At 31.8% G+C, this 15,069-nt stretch overlaps 1 protein-coding gene across 3 annotated transcripts in view; it reads left to right on the plus strand.

Annotated features, from left to right (window-relative positions):
• Positions 1-15,069, plus strand: part of Ptbp2 (polypyrimidine tract binding protein 2) — a 70,102-nt gene that overhangs the window by 47,774 nt on the left and 7,259 nt on the right. For 2 of the 3 annotated variants that reach the window (XM_026401401.2, XM_026401402.2), the window contains exons 9-11: positions 12,820-12,959; positions 14,407-14,440; positions 14,859-14,951. In XM_026401401.2, the coding sequence (XP_026257186.1) occupies positions 12,820-12,959; positions 14,407-14,440; positions 14,859-14,951 (267 nt within the window). Of the gene's footprint in view, positions 1-12,804; positions 12,960-14,406; positions 14,441-14,858; positions 14,952-15,069 lie in introns of all 3 variants that reach the window. The other variant, XM_026401399.2, reaches the window with a different exon arrangement.

Raw genomic sequence — 15,069 nt, forward strand, 5'->3', positions numbered from 1 at the left:
ACCCCTGCCCTCCACCCCTGTGATCTTGAGAGTTGGGTGAAATTTTTAAAGAAATAATAAATATTTTTTATAGAAGATATCAAAACCCTAGCACAATTTACCTTCTATCTTACTTCATACCTCATGCTCATATTCATTTTTTTAGTGTATTACATTTTTGCATTAAATGCATGTAAACGTCTCAGGTTTTTTGATTTGCACACAGTGCCTTGGATCAAACCCAGGGCCTTAAGCATAATACGCAGACACTCTACCATTGAGCTAAGTTGCTTAGTTCTTTTTTTGTTGCTGCTGTTATTGTTGTTTTGTTTTTTCCTTTTTTTATTTTGGAATGCAAGGCCTTGAATATTGTACACATGTGCTCTGCCACTGAGCCCCATTGCTTAGTTCTTAATAAATTCGTCTAGTGTCTTCCAGTCCTATGTTGAATTTTTTTATAGCATAATTTGTTTTGGCATTTCTGCATGATAAGAAAAAGGAAAACATTTGGTGGTGAAAAAATGGTGAATTCACCTTTCCTAAATACCTTCATGTTTTGCCTATTTTAATGGTTTTGTATCTTTTTATAACAGGAGTTTTTATTGTAAGCATTCTCAAATTGCTTTGAAAGTAAGTGACTGTACTTTAAAAATCAAATCATAGACTCTTTAGTATTGATGTTTATAAGATATAACCACTCATATTTTGATATTACCTGTGAAAATACTTTTTTATAGAAAATTGAAGTCATACTGTAGTTGTAGTTTTGTGTTATTTTTTAGAAATTGTAATTTTAGTTAGAACTTCTAACAATAAAAATTTTATATCTATACATTATGGTATTGAATATGTCATACTTTTGAAAGTTAATTAGTCTACTTTTGTACTTTACTAAAACAACCTGTATAGGACTTTTTGCCCTCCGAATTATTTCCTTAGATTGGATTTTTAGAATAAGAACTATTAAGTCAAAGAAACTGTTAAAATCTATTGATGGTGTTGGAAAGTTCTTCCCAGAAGGACAGTATTAATCTAAGCTAAAATGAATGGTTATTCTGTTTCCATATTATATTAATTTGATTGGAAAGTGTCTGTTTAATTTGTATTATGAACTAGTTTGTTTCTTTTTTGTGCTGAGGCTCAAACCCAGAACCACCTAACATATGCTAGGCGAGCACTCTACTACTGAGGTACACCCCCAGCCCATGTTTGCAAATTTTAGATACTTATTTGATATTTACAATTCCTGAATGAGTTGTCTGGACTCTTCCTGTTAGAATATGATGTAGTTCTTACAAAGTGCATTAAGGATTTACATTCATTGTTGTTATCTCCTTAAATACTTCATATCAACAGAAAATTGTCCATTTGCAGGACACAAATATAAATTGATAACTCTTTTGTTAAATATTTAGAAGCAGATTCACTGTGTGTATTTGTGTGTGTTTCTAGCCTCTTGACTGTATTTCCTTACTTTCAAATCAGTATTACAAATTTTATTTTAAACAGTTATTTCTTAAAGCTACTATTTATACCTAGTTTGCATTTTTTCTTTAATGCTAGGATCACAGTAACTCAGAAAATGTAATTTATCCAAAGAATGGAGACAGTGCTCTATAATTAGTTAGAAATCTGACATCTAAATGCATAATCACAAATCTGGCAGACTATTAGTCATTCACATATTCTATTTCAAAGAACAAGGTGGTCAAAAGTCCTTGAGATTATAAATTAAGACATCGTTAGTTATAATGATCATTTTGTCATGTTAAAAAGTGTAGTTAATTTATTAGGGGGTGGATCACTTTTAGGAAAATTGCCAGAAGTAATTTTTCATGATCATGTTGTCTACATTTAAAAATTAGGGTATATAAAACATCAAAAGAATACTTCCTTTAGCATTTTCTATGTACTTTAAATAATAGCCATTATTATCATATAGTCTTAAAGATAAAGCAAACTTTTTTGGCGATCTGATGACAGTTGTAAAGAGATAAAGTAAACCTTTTTAAATTAAAGTAAATAGCCCTTAATTAGTGTTAATCAAACTTTTGCTGAATATTAAGATCACTAGGCCCTGTCCCACACACTGAGAATCACTGGGAGGCATTGGTCCAGGACATTAGTATTTTTAAGATCCCAAGACTGTTTTCCTGTGTAGTGAGAGTTGCAAATTACTGCTATAGAAAAAAGTTTTTCATTTTTTTAGTCATAATATGACCATTACACTTAACAAAATTGACAAATGACTTCTTAATATTACCAAATACCTAGCCATATTAAAATTTTCTGTTTTTAAGTCTTCTGCTTCAAACTCAGATCCATTGATTTAATGAAATAACTTAGTTACTGTTCTGGAAGTTCCACAGTTTAAATTGGTCTCTTTCTTTGTAATATCATGTTAATTTGTTTCTCTGTTTGCTGAAGTGGGTAAACTGGGAGTTAGCTCCAAAAACTATGTTACATTCAGATTCTGGTAAAAATTCTAGCAAAAATGGTAAGTGTTTGTGGTTCATCATATTTGTCTCAGTAAGTGGCATATAACAGCTGGTTACCTACGTTTAGCAATTTTAGTGATGCATTAAGATTGGTTGTGGTACTGGATGTGGCAATACACACTTGTAATCTCAGCTACTCAGGAGGCCCAGGCAGAGAATTGCAAGTTCAAAGCCAGCCTCAGAAACCTAGTTAGACCCTGTCTCAAAATTTTAAAAAATAAGTAAAAAGAGCTGGGGATGTAGCTTAGTGGTTAAGTGCCCCTGGATTCAACCCACCCCCACCCCTAAAGAAAAACAAATATTGTAGTTTCCAGTAGTCACATTGATCCTTCCATTATTTTTTCTGCTAATGCTTTTAGTGTTCACTAATGGTTTCTGCCTTAATTTATTATACTAAAAAGCAAGTGTGAAGATTTTTCGCTCTACTATATGTATTCTTTCTAGATTAATTGAAAATATAAAATAAAACCCTCCTTCATAAGCTATAACTATTTACCTTAACAGTTTGTGCAACACAGTTAAATTCTTACATTTATTTGCTAATTTCAAATGGAACAAATTGTGTCCAGCTTTTATTTTTGGTTAAATATTTAAAACAGTTTATGATGGGTAAAGCATTGATTCTTTCCCATGTCTGCTTTAAATTTCATAATCTGTTCATTGTTCCCAGGTTCTGGTAGCCCCAGAGTGGTTGAGATGGTGATCTTAGCCTAGAAGTGAACAATTTTATTTTTTCATTTATTATTTTAAAATTTTATTATTATTGTATGTAATTATCCTACCTCAGCTGCCCATAAATGGAAGGTAAGAGGATAAAGGACTAAACAGAGTTAATTAAAATTTAGACAGGTTTCTCAAAGAAATTCATTCCCTTTAAATAAAAAAACAGAAAGTATGAAATTTTCTTAGTAAACACCAGTAGGTTATTTCTTAACAGCTAATTATGAAAAGAAAATAGCCTCCCTCTATGACTGAATTATTCAATAAGAGTTAACATCCTTTAGATCTTCTTTTTTTTCCATATAGGTATATATGTGTAGTCTGTGCATATTTAGTCATTTTGAGTATGATTCTATAAGATGTACAGAAAAACACCTTTTTGTTGAACATTGTTGTATGTGTGCTTTTATATTTCCTCATTTTGGAATAATGAGAAGAACTACTACAATGCTAGACAAATGCTAGAACTACAAATGCTAGAATGTAGCAGTTAGGTAATAGTACCATATATGCTTTTGAAATGGATATAGGTAAAGCTTATATATTTTAAGGAAATAAGGTTCATTGTTGTCTTTTAGATATTAATAAATTTGAGGCTATGCAGAGTTTCACTATTCATCAATGATTCTGTTGCTAATTTTTTTTTTTTTTTTTTTTACTGAACCTTTCAGTAGCTTCAGAGCTTAGAAAGAATGGAAATACTGGTTGGTGTTTTCATAAATTTTAGTTAAGGCTATTTTCAGTTAACTAATGTGATGTAGGCAATTAAGTACTTTCTTAAAAGGAAACCCCAATGGAAAGAGTCATGAGGATATGTATATACCAGTTTCTAAGAAGTGGGGTAGTTGAGCACTTACGAAGTATTATGGACTGCAGCCATAATGTAAACAATAGAAGATAGAAGTTATTACATCAATTCGGTCTTACTTATTGACCGTGTTCTGAATAAATTGCCATTACTATATGACAAAAATGTTATTCATAAGCATTCTTTTGACTATCCCACGTAGAATTTTTTCATGAAGTTCTTAATGGTCTTTCTTTTATTTATTTCATTTTTTTTATTTTTTAGATTCTCGGATTTTTTAAATTTTATTTTTAGTTGTAGATGGAGCACAATACCTTTATTTTATTTATTTTTATGTGGTGCTAAGGATCAAATCCAGTGCTTTACATGTGCTAGGCAGGTGCTTTACCACTGAACAACCCCAGCCCTTAATGATCTTTCTTAAACTAAGTCATTGTGTTACTTATTATATTGTTCTCAGCTATAATTTTAAGAAATTTCTTCTATTTATTAATCTTGTATCTACCTTCCTTTACTTTGCCCATGACAGTCTTGTCAGATATTTGAAAATCCTCTCTTATATTCACCCTACACTTAGTACTTTAAGACCAAATACCTTGAATTCTGAGATAATCAACTTTAGCCCTTGGATACAGAAGATAGCTTTAAATATAATCAGATTGTAGATTTTATTTTGAAAAAATTTGTTTTTAAGGGTTGACAATTTTATATGGGATGGCTAAATCAAAGAAAAAAATTCTAAAGAAGTAAATTACTGCTGTTTCTGCATTTAGTAGAAGTAAAACTGTGTTTATGACTTCAGTATAAAATGGGTCTCTATCCAAAGAAGTAAAAACTATACATGAGGTTTTCACTATCAACTCTAAAGATACTCCACGAAATTATAAGATACAGATAGGGCATTTTATTTGGATGACATTCTTGATTTTTTTCTCCCTGAGATTTTTTTTACCTTTTATTTCTAATCCTTTTTATTTATTTCACTTGTTGGTCTTGTTTTTAATTTAGAAGAGACATTGTTTCCCCCACTCCTTCCGTGAATACCCTTCCTGTTTTCCCCACTTTTCCAGATTTTCTCATGCCCTTCTTAAGTAATTGCCATGTATATTTCATATTTCTAGAAGGATTCTGCTTCTCCTCATTGGCATCCTGAATAATTCATTCATTACACTATTTGAACACTTCTAGGTACTGCAGGGACACAGAATAATAATAATGCTTCTGTTTTCAAAACTTGCATTCTGGTGAAAGCATTAAATGAGTGTAGCAGAGGCAAACTGAAATAATACATAGTATAAGTATGGTATTAGAACACAATGAGTGTTTTTTCCATCGAAAGGAGAAATTGTGAGGGTTTTGTGGGTCAGAAACGCATCATATGTAACAGTATAGGTCATATTTTAGGACTGGCAAATGTTATGAGTGATGCATAGGATAATTGGAAAAATGTGAAAGGTAGTGATGCTACAAAGAATTATGTGGGACAAGTTCTTAGAAACAATGTTATCCAAGAAATGTGAATTTTATACTGGAATTACTAGTGTCTTTAAAGATCAAATGATGAGAGCTTCAGCATATCTGTAAACATCTCATGACACTATGTACCAAGTCTAAGGTATTTGGCCTTCACCAGATCAGAGGAGTAACTGACGAAAAAAATTGGTTAAGAACTTTTGCTATGAATAATCATCAGCTGTTTTTAAGCAGTTGAGTAAAACTGATCAGTTCAGTTTTAATACATCAACAGTGATTCCAGGCTGTTAGTTGAAAATGAGACTGGGATTACTAGATCAGAGATTACTGGTCTAAGTAAGATATAATTGTGAATCTAAAGTAGAAGTAGGAAATGAGAAAACAATGTTGCTATAAATATGGGCAACATTAAATATAAAAGTACCACCATATGGCATTTGATATGATTATTTATGAAATGTAGAGAACTCCACCAGACCATATGAAATTTTGTTTAGGATTTAAGAGTTCTGTGAGGTTATCAATTCAGAGGCCACAGGTATGATATTGAAGGCTCAAACAAATATGATTAAAATTAGAAGTGACCATTTAATCCAGTAATTATCATAAGATTATTGACAAGAGTGGGTATCAAATTGCAAGAGAGTAAGGATATAAATATGATTTTTAAAAAGTACCTAGTATTGTATGAAGAAATATGCCACAGAAAAGAAGGAGAAATGAGTTGGTAGTTTCGGAATTAAGTGTTACCCAAAGGGAAATGTTTCTAGCAAGGCCGTATGCATAATAATAGGCTTCAGTTTCAACTTTCCTGAGTTCAAAATCTGGTTTGCCTTCATTATCTCAACTTTCACATTTGTAATAGATAGGATCATAATCCCTGTCATCTAAGGTTGTTGTGGGAATTAAATGTGTTAATATGTGCAAAGAATTTTGCACAGTGCTTGGCTTGTAATGATGCTTGCAACATGATAGCCAGTATTTGTTTCTGAAGCTAACTTAAGTCCTTGAATTTATTTTAGTAGATTGGATCAAAAATACAGTAGAAATTTTGAGGATTAGAAAATAAGAGATACTCTTAAGGACCATTGTGAGTCTTAGTGGGATTTTTTTTAATCATGTTTATATAGACAAAGTTATCTTATTGATGATTATAGAATAGCAGTTCTGAAAGTAATATTGGTTGGTAATATTGATGAATAAAGCATTCTTTTTCTTCCCTTTGGGGAAAGGTTTAGGGAGATAAATTGATTTTGAGGGGTTATTGAAGTTTTTTCATTATGACAAATTTTACTGTATTTTGAATTACAAAGCAAACTTGTAAAATATAGTTAGTAATGATAGAAAATAGAGTGGATTTCAGAGAACAAAATAGGTATTGATGGGAAGGTTGTGGAAAATGAGGAATGGATTGTTTCAGGAAATAATCAAAATTATCATTTTTTAAAAAACAAATTTTTACTTCCAATACATGAAATGTCATAAGAATTGCCTTTCATATACAGGACTCCATACTTAAAAGAGTTAGATGGGGCTTTTGGAGTTCCACCACCAGTGGTGTTCTGGACAGAAGTAATAAAGATTATTAACTACCAGATGTCTTGATCAGGGAAGAGAAGAATGATTAAAAGAAATTGTAATTAACTTTGGATGGAAGTTTTAGAATGGCAAGTGCAAGGATTAAAAATAAAATTCTGCATCTTTAAAAATCACAGGGTAAACATTTATTAGTTAAGAGTTGCTTAAGGAAACATAACAAAATATGATATGGAATTTTAGAAAAACAAGAAGAATATTAGGTGTAAAGTAAGGAAATGTGAATGAAGTGTAGACTTCAGTAAATATATATTGGTTGATTAATTATACCAACTATTCCATGCTATGATGTTTTAAGGGAAAATTTGATGCTCAAATTCTATAGAAACTTCATAATGTCTTTAATTTTTCTGTAAATATAATACTTTCAAATAAAGTTAATTAGAAATCACAAAAATTGTCAATGGTTTGAAATAAATTAGTAAAACTCATTTAATTCTTTAGTTAAAATTTGTAGACTTAAGGATGCTTATGTGTTTCAGTGAAATATGACTTGAAATAAAGAGGGATAGCTAAATTATATCCCTTCTGTCCAATGTATGACTGTGTGGCTATAATTTTATTTTTAGTTGCCAATGGATCTCTATTTAATTTATTTATTAACATGAGGTGCTGAGAATTAAACCCAGTGCCTTACACATACTAGGCAGTTGCTCTACCACAGAGTTGCTCTACCAGCCCCTATCATCAGTTTTGAGTGGAAGAAAGGTTAGTAATGATACAATGTCAGAACTCACATGAAAACTATAAATTTTTACGTCACTCAGAATAACTGGGTGGCCTAGCTAATGAAGATCATTTTATGTGGAAAAGGTCCCTGTGGTACTTTTTTCTTCAGCATGTGGCAGTTTACAAAAAAAGCTCTTCAATGTTATTTTGTCCTTATAACAGTCCTGGGAGTAGAACAGGCATTTTGATCTCTCATCATCAATATATGTAAATAGTGGTTTTTCCAGCATACCTTCTGCCTTAGTGATGGTTGGATATGATTTGTCTACCAAGGGTTTGTGTGTTGGAAATTTGGTCCCCAATGATGGGAATGTTAACAGGTGGTATTACCTTTGAGAGAGAGAGATTAGTGGAGGTTGTTGTGTCAGTGAAGGTATTGCCCTCTGAAGAAATTGATGTAGTTCTTATGGTACTATGATTCTTAAGAGATGAACCATGGACTGGCTACTTCCCAGTTGCTGACTTTTGGCTTCATTAGTATCTTGCCATGTGATATCTCCTTGCATGCACTCTCATCTTAATGCCATTCACCATGTTATAACACGGCTAGGGGAGCTATAACCAGAGGCCAGACAGATGGAGCTTGCTTGATATGTGACTTTCACCTTCCAAAACTGAACTAAAAAAATGTAAGTACCTAGTTTCAGGTACTTGATTATAGTAACAGAAAACGGATTAATACTTAGCTACAAGTGCAAATCATTGCAATTATGATTTTTGTAGCTAAAAATACTATATTGGGAGCCAGCCTCTGTGTGTGTACGTGTATGATGTTTTATACAGCTTTGACAAAGTGAAAATGGTAAAATTATTATGTTATACTTAGAAGTTCACATTTACATGAAAAATACAGTGCAGAATTCTTTGCAGAATTTATTATAATAAGAATAGAACATCATGAAGTATTTTGTAGGTTTTTATATCCCCCACCCCCAGTACTGGGGATTAAATTCAGGAGTACTCTACAACTGAGTGATTCCCAGCACTTTTTAAAAAATTTTTGAGACAGGGACTCACTAAGTTGACAATGTTGGCCTTGGACTGAGTTGCTGGGATTACATACTGGTTGGTTTTTATATTTTCATTGCAACAAACATAATTTAGATTAAGTATAATGTATTTTATTTATCTGATTAACAGTAATTTTTCAGAGAAGAGTATATTACTTATCCTCAGAGGCTTTAAAAGTCCAGTAAAATTTTAAACTACCCTAGTGATTTAAAACTTTATAAAGGTAGTGTATGTTTTCTTCTAAGTTACCAGCTCAGAGAAGGAAATAATAAAGAAAAAAACCATATTACTGGCATTAAGAGCAGATGCTGGGGGAAAAAAGCAGATGGTAACTGCCCCTTGTCTCTTAAAGAACACTCTAGTACAGACTGTTTGAAATATAGAAAGATCCTTTGATGTAACAGATCACCTTACATAGTAGCATGGTGGGCAAGAAAGGTAATAAAGAAAAAAGTGGGGGACTATGAATTAGCGTTTGTAACAACAGTGGGAGTGTCCCAGCTTAATTCCACTTTTTGATTAAGATTTTTATTACCTCCTTATTAGAGGGAAGTAAATTGCATCTGTTGAGTCTCAGCTTTTCTATATTGGATAGTTGCCAGTCTTTTTGCTAAAGAACATTATCATTTATTAGAATACAGCTTTTCTGCATTTTTTTTACTTTTGGCAAGAATGTTTTGTTTTTTTTAATCTTTTATGTCTTCCATACTAAAAAAGGGGGTTCCTACTTGCCATGTTAAATTCATTTTAATTATTAATTCTTTTCATCCCAATAATAATTTTGTCATGTTAAGACTTGATATTCTAAATAATACTATACCACCAAGTTATCTCCATTAAAACAACCCATATCGCAAGACAGAAACACATTTTAAGAAAGTGTTTTTTAAATATTAAGTGTTTTTAGCAAGTTTTCTACCATATTTGAATTTATTGGTAAATTAAATAATCTCTAATTAGATTATTTAATTTGATTGACATGATAGAAATGTATCAGTTTTTCACAAAAATTATATATTTAGATGATTGAATGTTTATAGAATTTTGTATGTTTTATGTATTTATGATTTTGTTTTGAAAAGTCAACAAGGAAAAAAGAGTAATTGGTGACTTTGAACTATAAATTTTGCAAGTGCCAGTAATGTATAATTTAAGTATGTACCTTAACATTTTTAAAAATTTCATGTATTACAGCATTTTCTTTTCTTTGAAGTGAGTTAAATTCATTTTAAAAATTTGTTTGTATTTTTTTTAGGAATTCTTTTATACAAAGCACCTTGCCAAGTATACCAATATTTTCAAAATGTTATCTAGAGATCCTTGGAAGTCCCTGATGCCTTCTCATAGGGTCCACTAAGTCAAAACTATTTTCATAGTACAAAATGTATCTGGCATTTTTCACTTTTATTTTCTTGCTCGTGGTGGAATATTCTCTATTACCCAGAAGGTCAATAGGATGTGTGATCTTTAAAAAGAAGTTCTTGGTTTTAATTTTTAATTTCTATTTTGATAGGTGTCACTAGATATAACCCCAATAAACAAAAGCTCTTTGTGATCCTCAGTAATTTTTAAAAGTGTAGAAGGGCTTCTGACAAAAAAAAGTTTCCAAACTTCTTCACTGTGGGATACAAAGTTCAAAACAATTCCAGTAAATAAACAGGAGATAGAGTATTCTAAATAAATAGGAAATAGTATGAGTCAAGAGTCAAGAAAATTCTAGGAATTCAGAAGTTATTTTAATCTGCGTACCCATCTGTCTAATTAATTCTTTGGTTAAGTTTTTCTGGGTTAGTGGACCCTGTGAAACATGTCATGTCTGTCCAAAATGAAATAGATTTTTTTTTTTAATCATAGGAAAGGGGTTATAGGTAGAGCACTTGCCTCACACATGTGAGGCAGAGAGAATTTGAGATTTGATACTGAACTTTTTTTTTTTTTTGCATGCCATGTATTGCAGTTGGTGGTTTTGTTTTTTGATTTTTTTTGCTATCAACTTTGAATCTCATAAAGACCATAGAATTTAACTGAATTTTAAGTCACTTTTTTTTTCCTACTAAGAGCCAATTAAAGGCAGGAAAACAAAGAAATGATTTGACAATATAATGACTACATCTGGAATTTCCACTACTATTAAATAATTGTGTTGTCAACTTAAGTTGAATACTGTGTGCATTTGGCCAGAGCTGTCTGAAGTACCAAAATAGTGTTTAAAAAAAAGTGTGGAGAGGTCCTTTTCCAAGAGAATGCAAGAAAAAGATTACTAAGTGTGAGTGTTTACTTAAGAATTAGAAGTGTTTCTTTATATGTATGTATCTTGGCAAAAAATGAAAATATTGTTAAGTGGAAACTGCTTGTGAAATTTAATAATAACTATAGTGTTTAATATGGAGAATTTAGTAATATAATACAGTAGTTGATTAAAAGGATCCTCACTCACGGATCCAGAAAAGCACTGAGGACTGATGGTGCATTAGTAAATATTAATCATGAGAATTATCTGTTTTTATTTATTTTTTCCCACCATCCAAATCTTGACTTTACTTTTAATATAAAAATGTGAATTTTCTATTTTAAAATAAGATTCATATCTCTGGGATTTACTTTAAAAAAATAGGTGAGTAGGTGAAACAAGATCGTCCCTGAAGTGATAATTGTTAAACTTGGGAGATGGTACATAGGGATTCATTCTAGTCTCTCTTCACTTATATATGTTGGAAAATTTTCAAAATAGAAAAGAAAGTCAAAAGAAGAAAACAAGAAGGAAAGGGAGTTCTAAAAATGCTGTGGGCAAAAACTATAAAATATACTCATCTAGAGCAAGAGTATAAATTGAGAAACATCTTTCCACTTACAGAGTACTTAGGAGGGATAGAGGTGGAATTAAGAGATAACTAGAGGGAAAAAAATTTGTCAGAAACTTAGGTAAGAATTGTGAATCTCAAAGAACTCTTCACACTGCCAGTGAAAGGTCATACTAGTTTCTGTAAAATGATCTAAAACTTGAATAAGATCTCCGAACTAAAGGTAACAGCAGATCCTTATGAAATGCACAGAAGTCTGGAAAAAGAAGAAGGAATAAAAGGTGAACTAATGGAACGACCGTGCTAAGGGCCAGTTCCACCCAGGTATGTCATGAGGTCAACATCATTTGGAATGTCCCTTTATCATGGGGAGGTAAAAAAAAAAAAAAAAAAAAAAAAAGTAGTGAATTTCTTTGTAAATTTGATATGTAAGAATTTAAGGATGAAAGTATTCTTCAAAGGGTACTGAAGGGAATTCTTAAAAAATCAAAAGGGATGACTTTTAAAAAAGACAACAGATGGGAAACTAGGACCATAGAAATTAGGAACTAGGACCATAGAAATTAGGTTAGAAGCAAAGTCTATAATAGAATGAAATTTGTTCTCTCTACAGGGAGAGTCTTGTTTGAGAAACTTATATTTATTATAACTACTTGAGTGTGAAATGAAGACAAGTTTGCTAAGATTTTCTTTTAAGTCATTTGGATGAATTAAATGCTTAGGGTAACATTGTCTTTAGGAACTGAAGAACTTACTACATTTGTGTTGTAGGCAGAAACTGATTTCAGGTGTGAGTTTATGAAGGCAGTAGCTCTTGTAGAAAAAGGATAGGTGTTATATTGAGAACAGTATTTTTTATACTTCTCACTATAAACCAGGGAAGTGAATTTTTCAAGTCTCCGACTTGAAAATACATTCCTCATACTTTGTTTGCTTTTCCATAGGACGGTGGAATGTTATATATTTAATTTTTTAACAATACAGGTATGTACCCTAGTTCTAGTAATGAGGATGTTGAAATCAGTTACTTTACTACATATCACCACACCATTTTGCTAAACATGAAAATTAACTTTCAGGAACCTTTTGGAACGGTCAGCTGCCATAAGCCATGCAGCCATCGTGCTTAAATTGGTTTTTGTAAACGACTTGTGTGTGTTTCGTAAAATATGCTTTATTTTAAAATTAGGGCTTCCTGTTGCAGCTGTTCCAGGAGCTCTGAGTCCTTTGGCTATTCCAAATGCTGCTGCAGCAGCTGCAGCTGCTGCTGCTGGCCGAGTGGGTATGCCTGGAGTCTCAGCTGGTGGCAATACAGTCCTGTTGGTTAGCAATTTAAATGAAGAGGTTAGTAAAATAATTTTCTAATGTTTATTCTTTAACTCCATTTCATTTGTGAAAGTTTTTCATGTTTATTTCATTTTGCACTTGCCTTTCTTTTTATGTACATTCATTAGCCAAAAAATATTTTCTGTGTTTCTATTTCTGAATAAAATCTATGTATTTGTTTAGGTAATACTTATTTCCTTAGACAGTCATATCTCTTTATATATGTATATATTTTTAACCTAACTACCTATTTTTCCTAAGAAAAATATGGTGAAGTACCGTAGTTTGGCTTTTTATCTTTTTGTTGTTCTCAAATGCAAATATGATCTAATTTGCAAATTTAACTGTAAAACAATTTTGCTCTTTGCCTTTTCTAATTATTTGCTTGTTCATTTCATGCTTATGTGTCATTGCATTTTTTTTAAATCTTATTTTATGTGAACTACTCTAATACATTTTTCTTTGAAGGTTCTTCCAAAGATCTTGACGAGGCACTCTTCCAGTCTTTCTTAGTAATTTTTTCTTTGCAGTTATTAGTCATTGTCTTCTAAAAATATTTTCAGCTTTTATCCCCCACCCCTTTCTTGTTAAATAAAATTGCTGTTATTTTCTGTAGTTGTACATTTTATGTCTGGTATATTTTATTTTGATTGCTATGAGAGCTGGTATGAAATGTGGGAAGCTAAGTGTTATCAGTTTATGATGTCTAATTTGAATACTTTTTCATTTTTAATTGGCCTCTGTTAATATGAACATTAAGCTTATTTTATCATTTAATACTGTTATCATTCACAGTTCTGCATGCTAAAATGTTTGAATCAGAGTACCTTTGTTTTTATTTTAAGACCTTTGCCTGCATTTCATAACCAGCCATGCTTATGCAGTTAAAGTTCAAAGTTTAAAATTCCTATGCATGCTCTCCTTCCCTATGTTGAGATGAAATGCTGTAATTTACTCTTTGATATAGATGTACTTTACCCATATTTGTCTTGGATGACTACATTTTACTCAGTTTTTCTTGTACAGTACATAAACCAACCATTTTCTGACCAAATTCCTGCATTTCCTATGTACTGACCTATATTTTATTTTTTTTTTGTTCCCCAATTCCTTATTTTTTTCTTCTGCATTGCTGTTTCCCTTCCCCATTTCATCCTTTTCCCTGTGTGTTCACCTTCCCTTTCCTTGTCTTTTCCCAAATGCCCATTCCCTTCCCTGTCTTATCCTTTATTTTCCTTGTCCTTGTCTTCATTCCCTGTCTCCATTCCCTATGTTCATGCTTCTGTGCTTGAACAAATGTTCCTCGGACCAACTTGCCCCAATTAACCGCCTTGAACCATGATCCATGACCACCTCACCATTCTGCGGGAACCACCCTTCGTTATGGATGATCTGTTCATCTCCGCTCTTCCTCGACTCTTCTCTCTTCTTGTCTTACGCTGCTTGCTCTTCTCTCCTTCTAAAGATGGTTACGCCCCAAAGTCTGTTTACCCTCTTCGGTATGTTATTGTTAGCACTATACTTTTATTATTGATTTGATTTTTGTTTCACCTTAATTCTTATTTGTAGCTAGCACTTTGGCTTAAAGTTGAATAGTAAATCTTTTGCTATTTTTCTTTGCTATTTAAAACTCTCCATAGACACAAAATTTGTTTTAATGCATGCTGATTTATTTTGCATGGTCTTTAATTTAATATCATTCACATAGCTTTGAGGGTTTATCAAAAATTATTCTTTTCAAAATTCACTGTTCAAAATCTTGATCTTCTTTATTCATTTGTGAGAATGATGAGATTGAATGAGTGATCATGTTGATGTCTGAATGTTTCATTGATATGTCAGAAAGATTAGTTGTTAGCTGCCTTGCACGTAAAATTAATTCCATTTTTGGATTACCTCTCTGTGGCTCCAAAAAAGGTGTTTATGGAGATGTGCAGCGCGTGAAGATTTTGTACAATAAGAAAGACAGTGCTCTAATACAGATGGCTGATGGAAACCAATCACAACTTGGTAAGATTAAACTACATGTTTATATGTTTTCAATTCCAAATTAAAACATTTAATTTTACGAATCAGAGTAAAATTAAATGCCTTTACATCAGTAAGAAATCGTTGTTGTTGTTTTTTG

This window comes from Urocitellus parryii, chromosome 11, assembly GCF_045843805.1.
Source record: "Urocitellus parryii isolate mUroPar1 chromosome 11, mUroPar1.hap1, whole genome shotgun sequence".
NCBI classification, from domain to species: domain Eukaryota; kingdom Metazoa; phylum Chordata; class Mammalia; order Rodentia; family Sciuridae; genus Urocitellus; species Urocitellus parryii.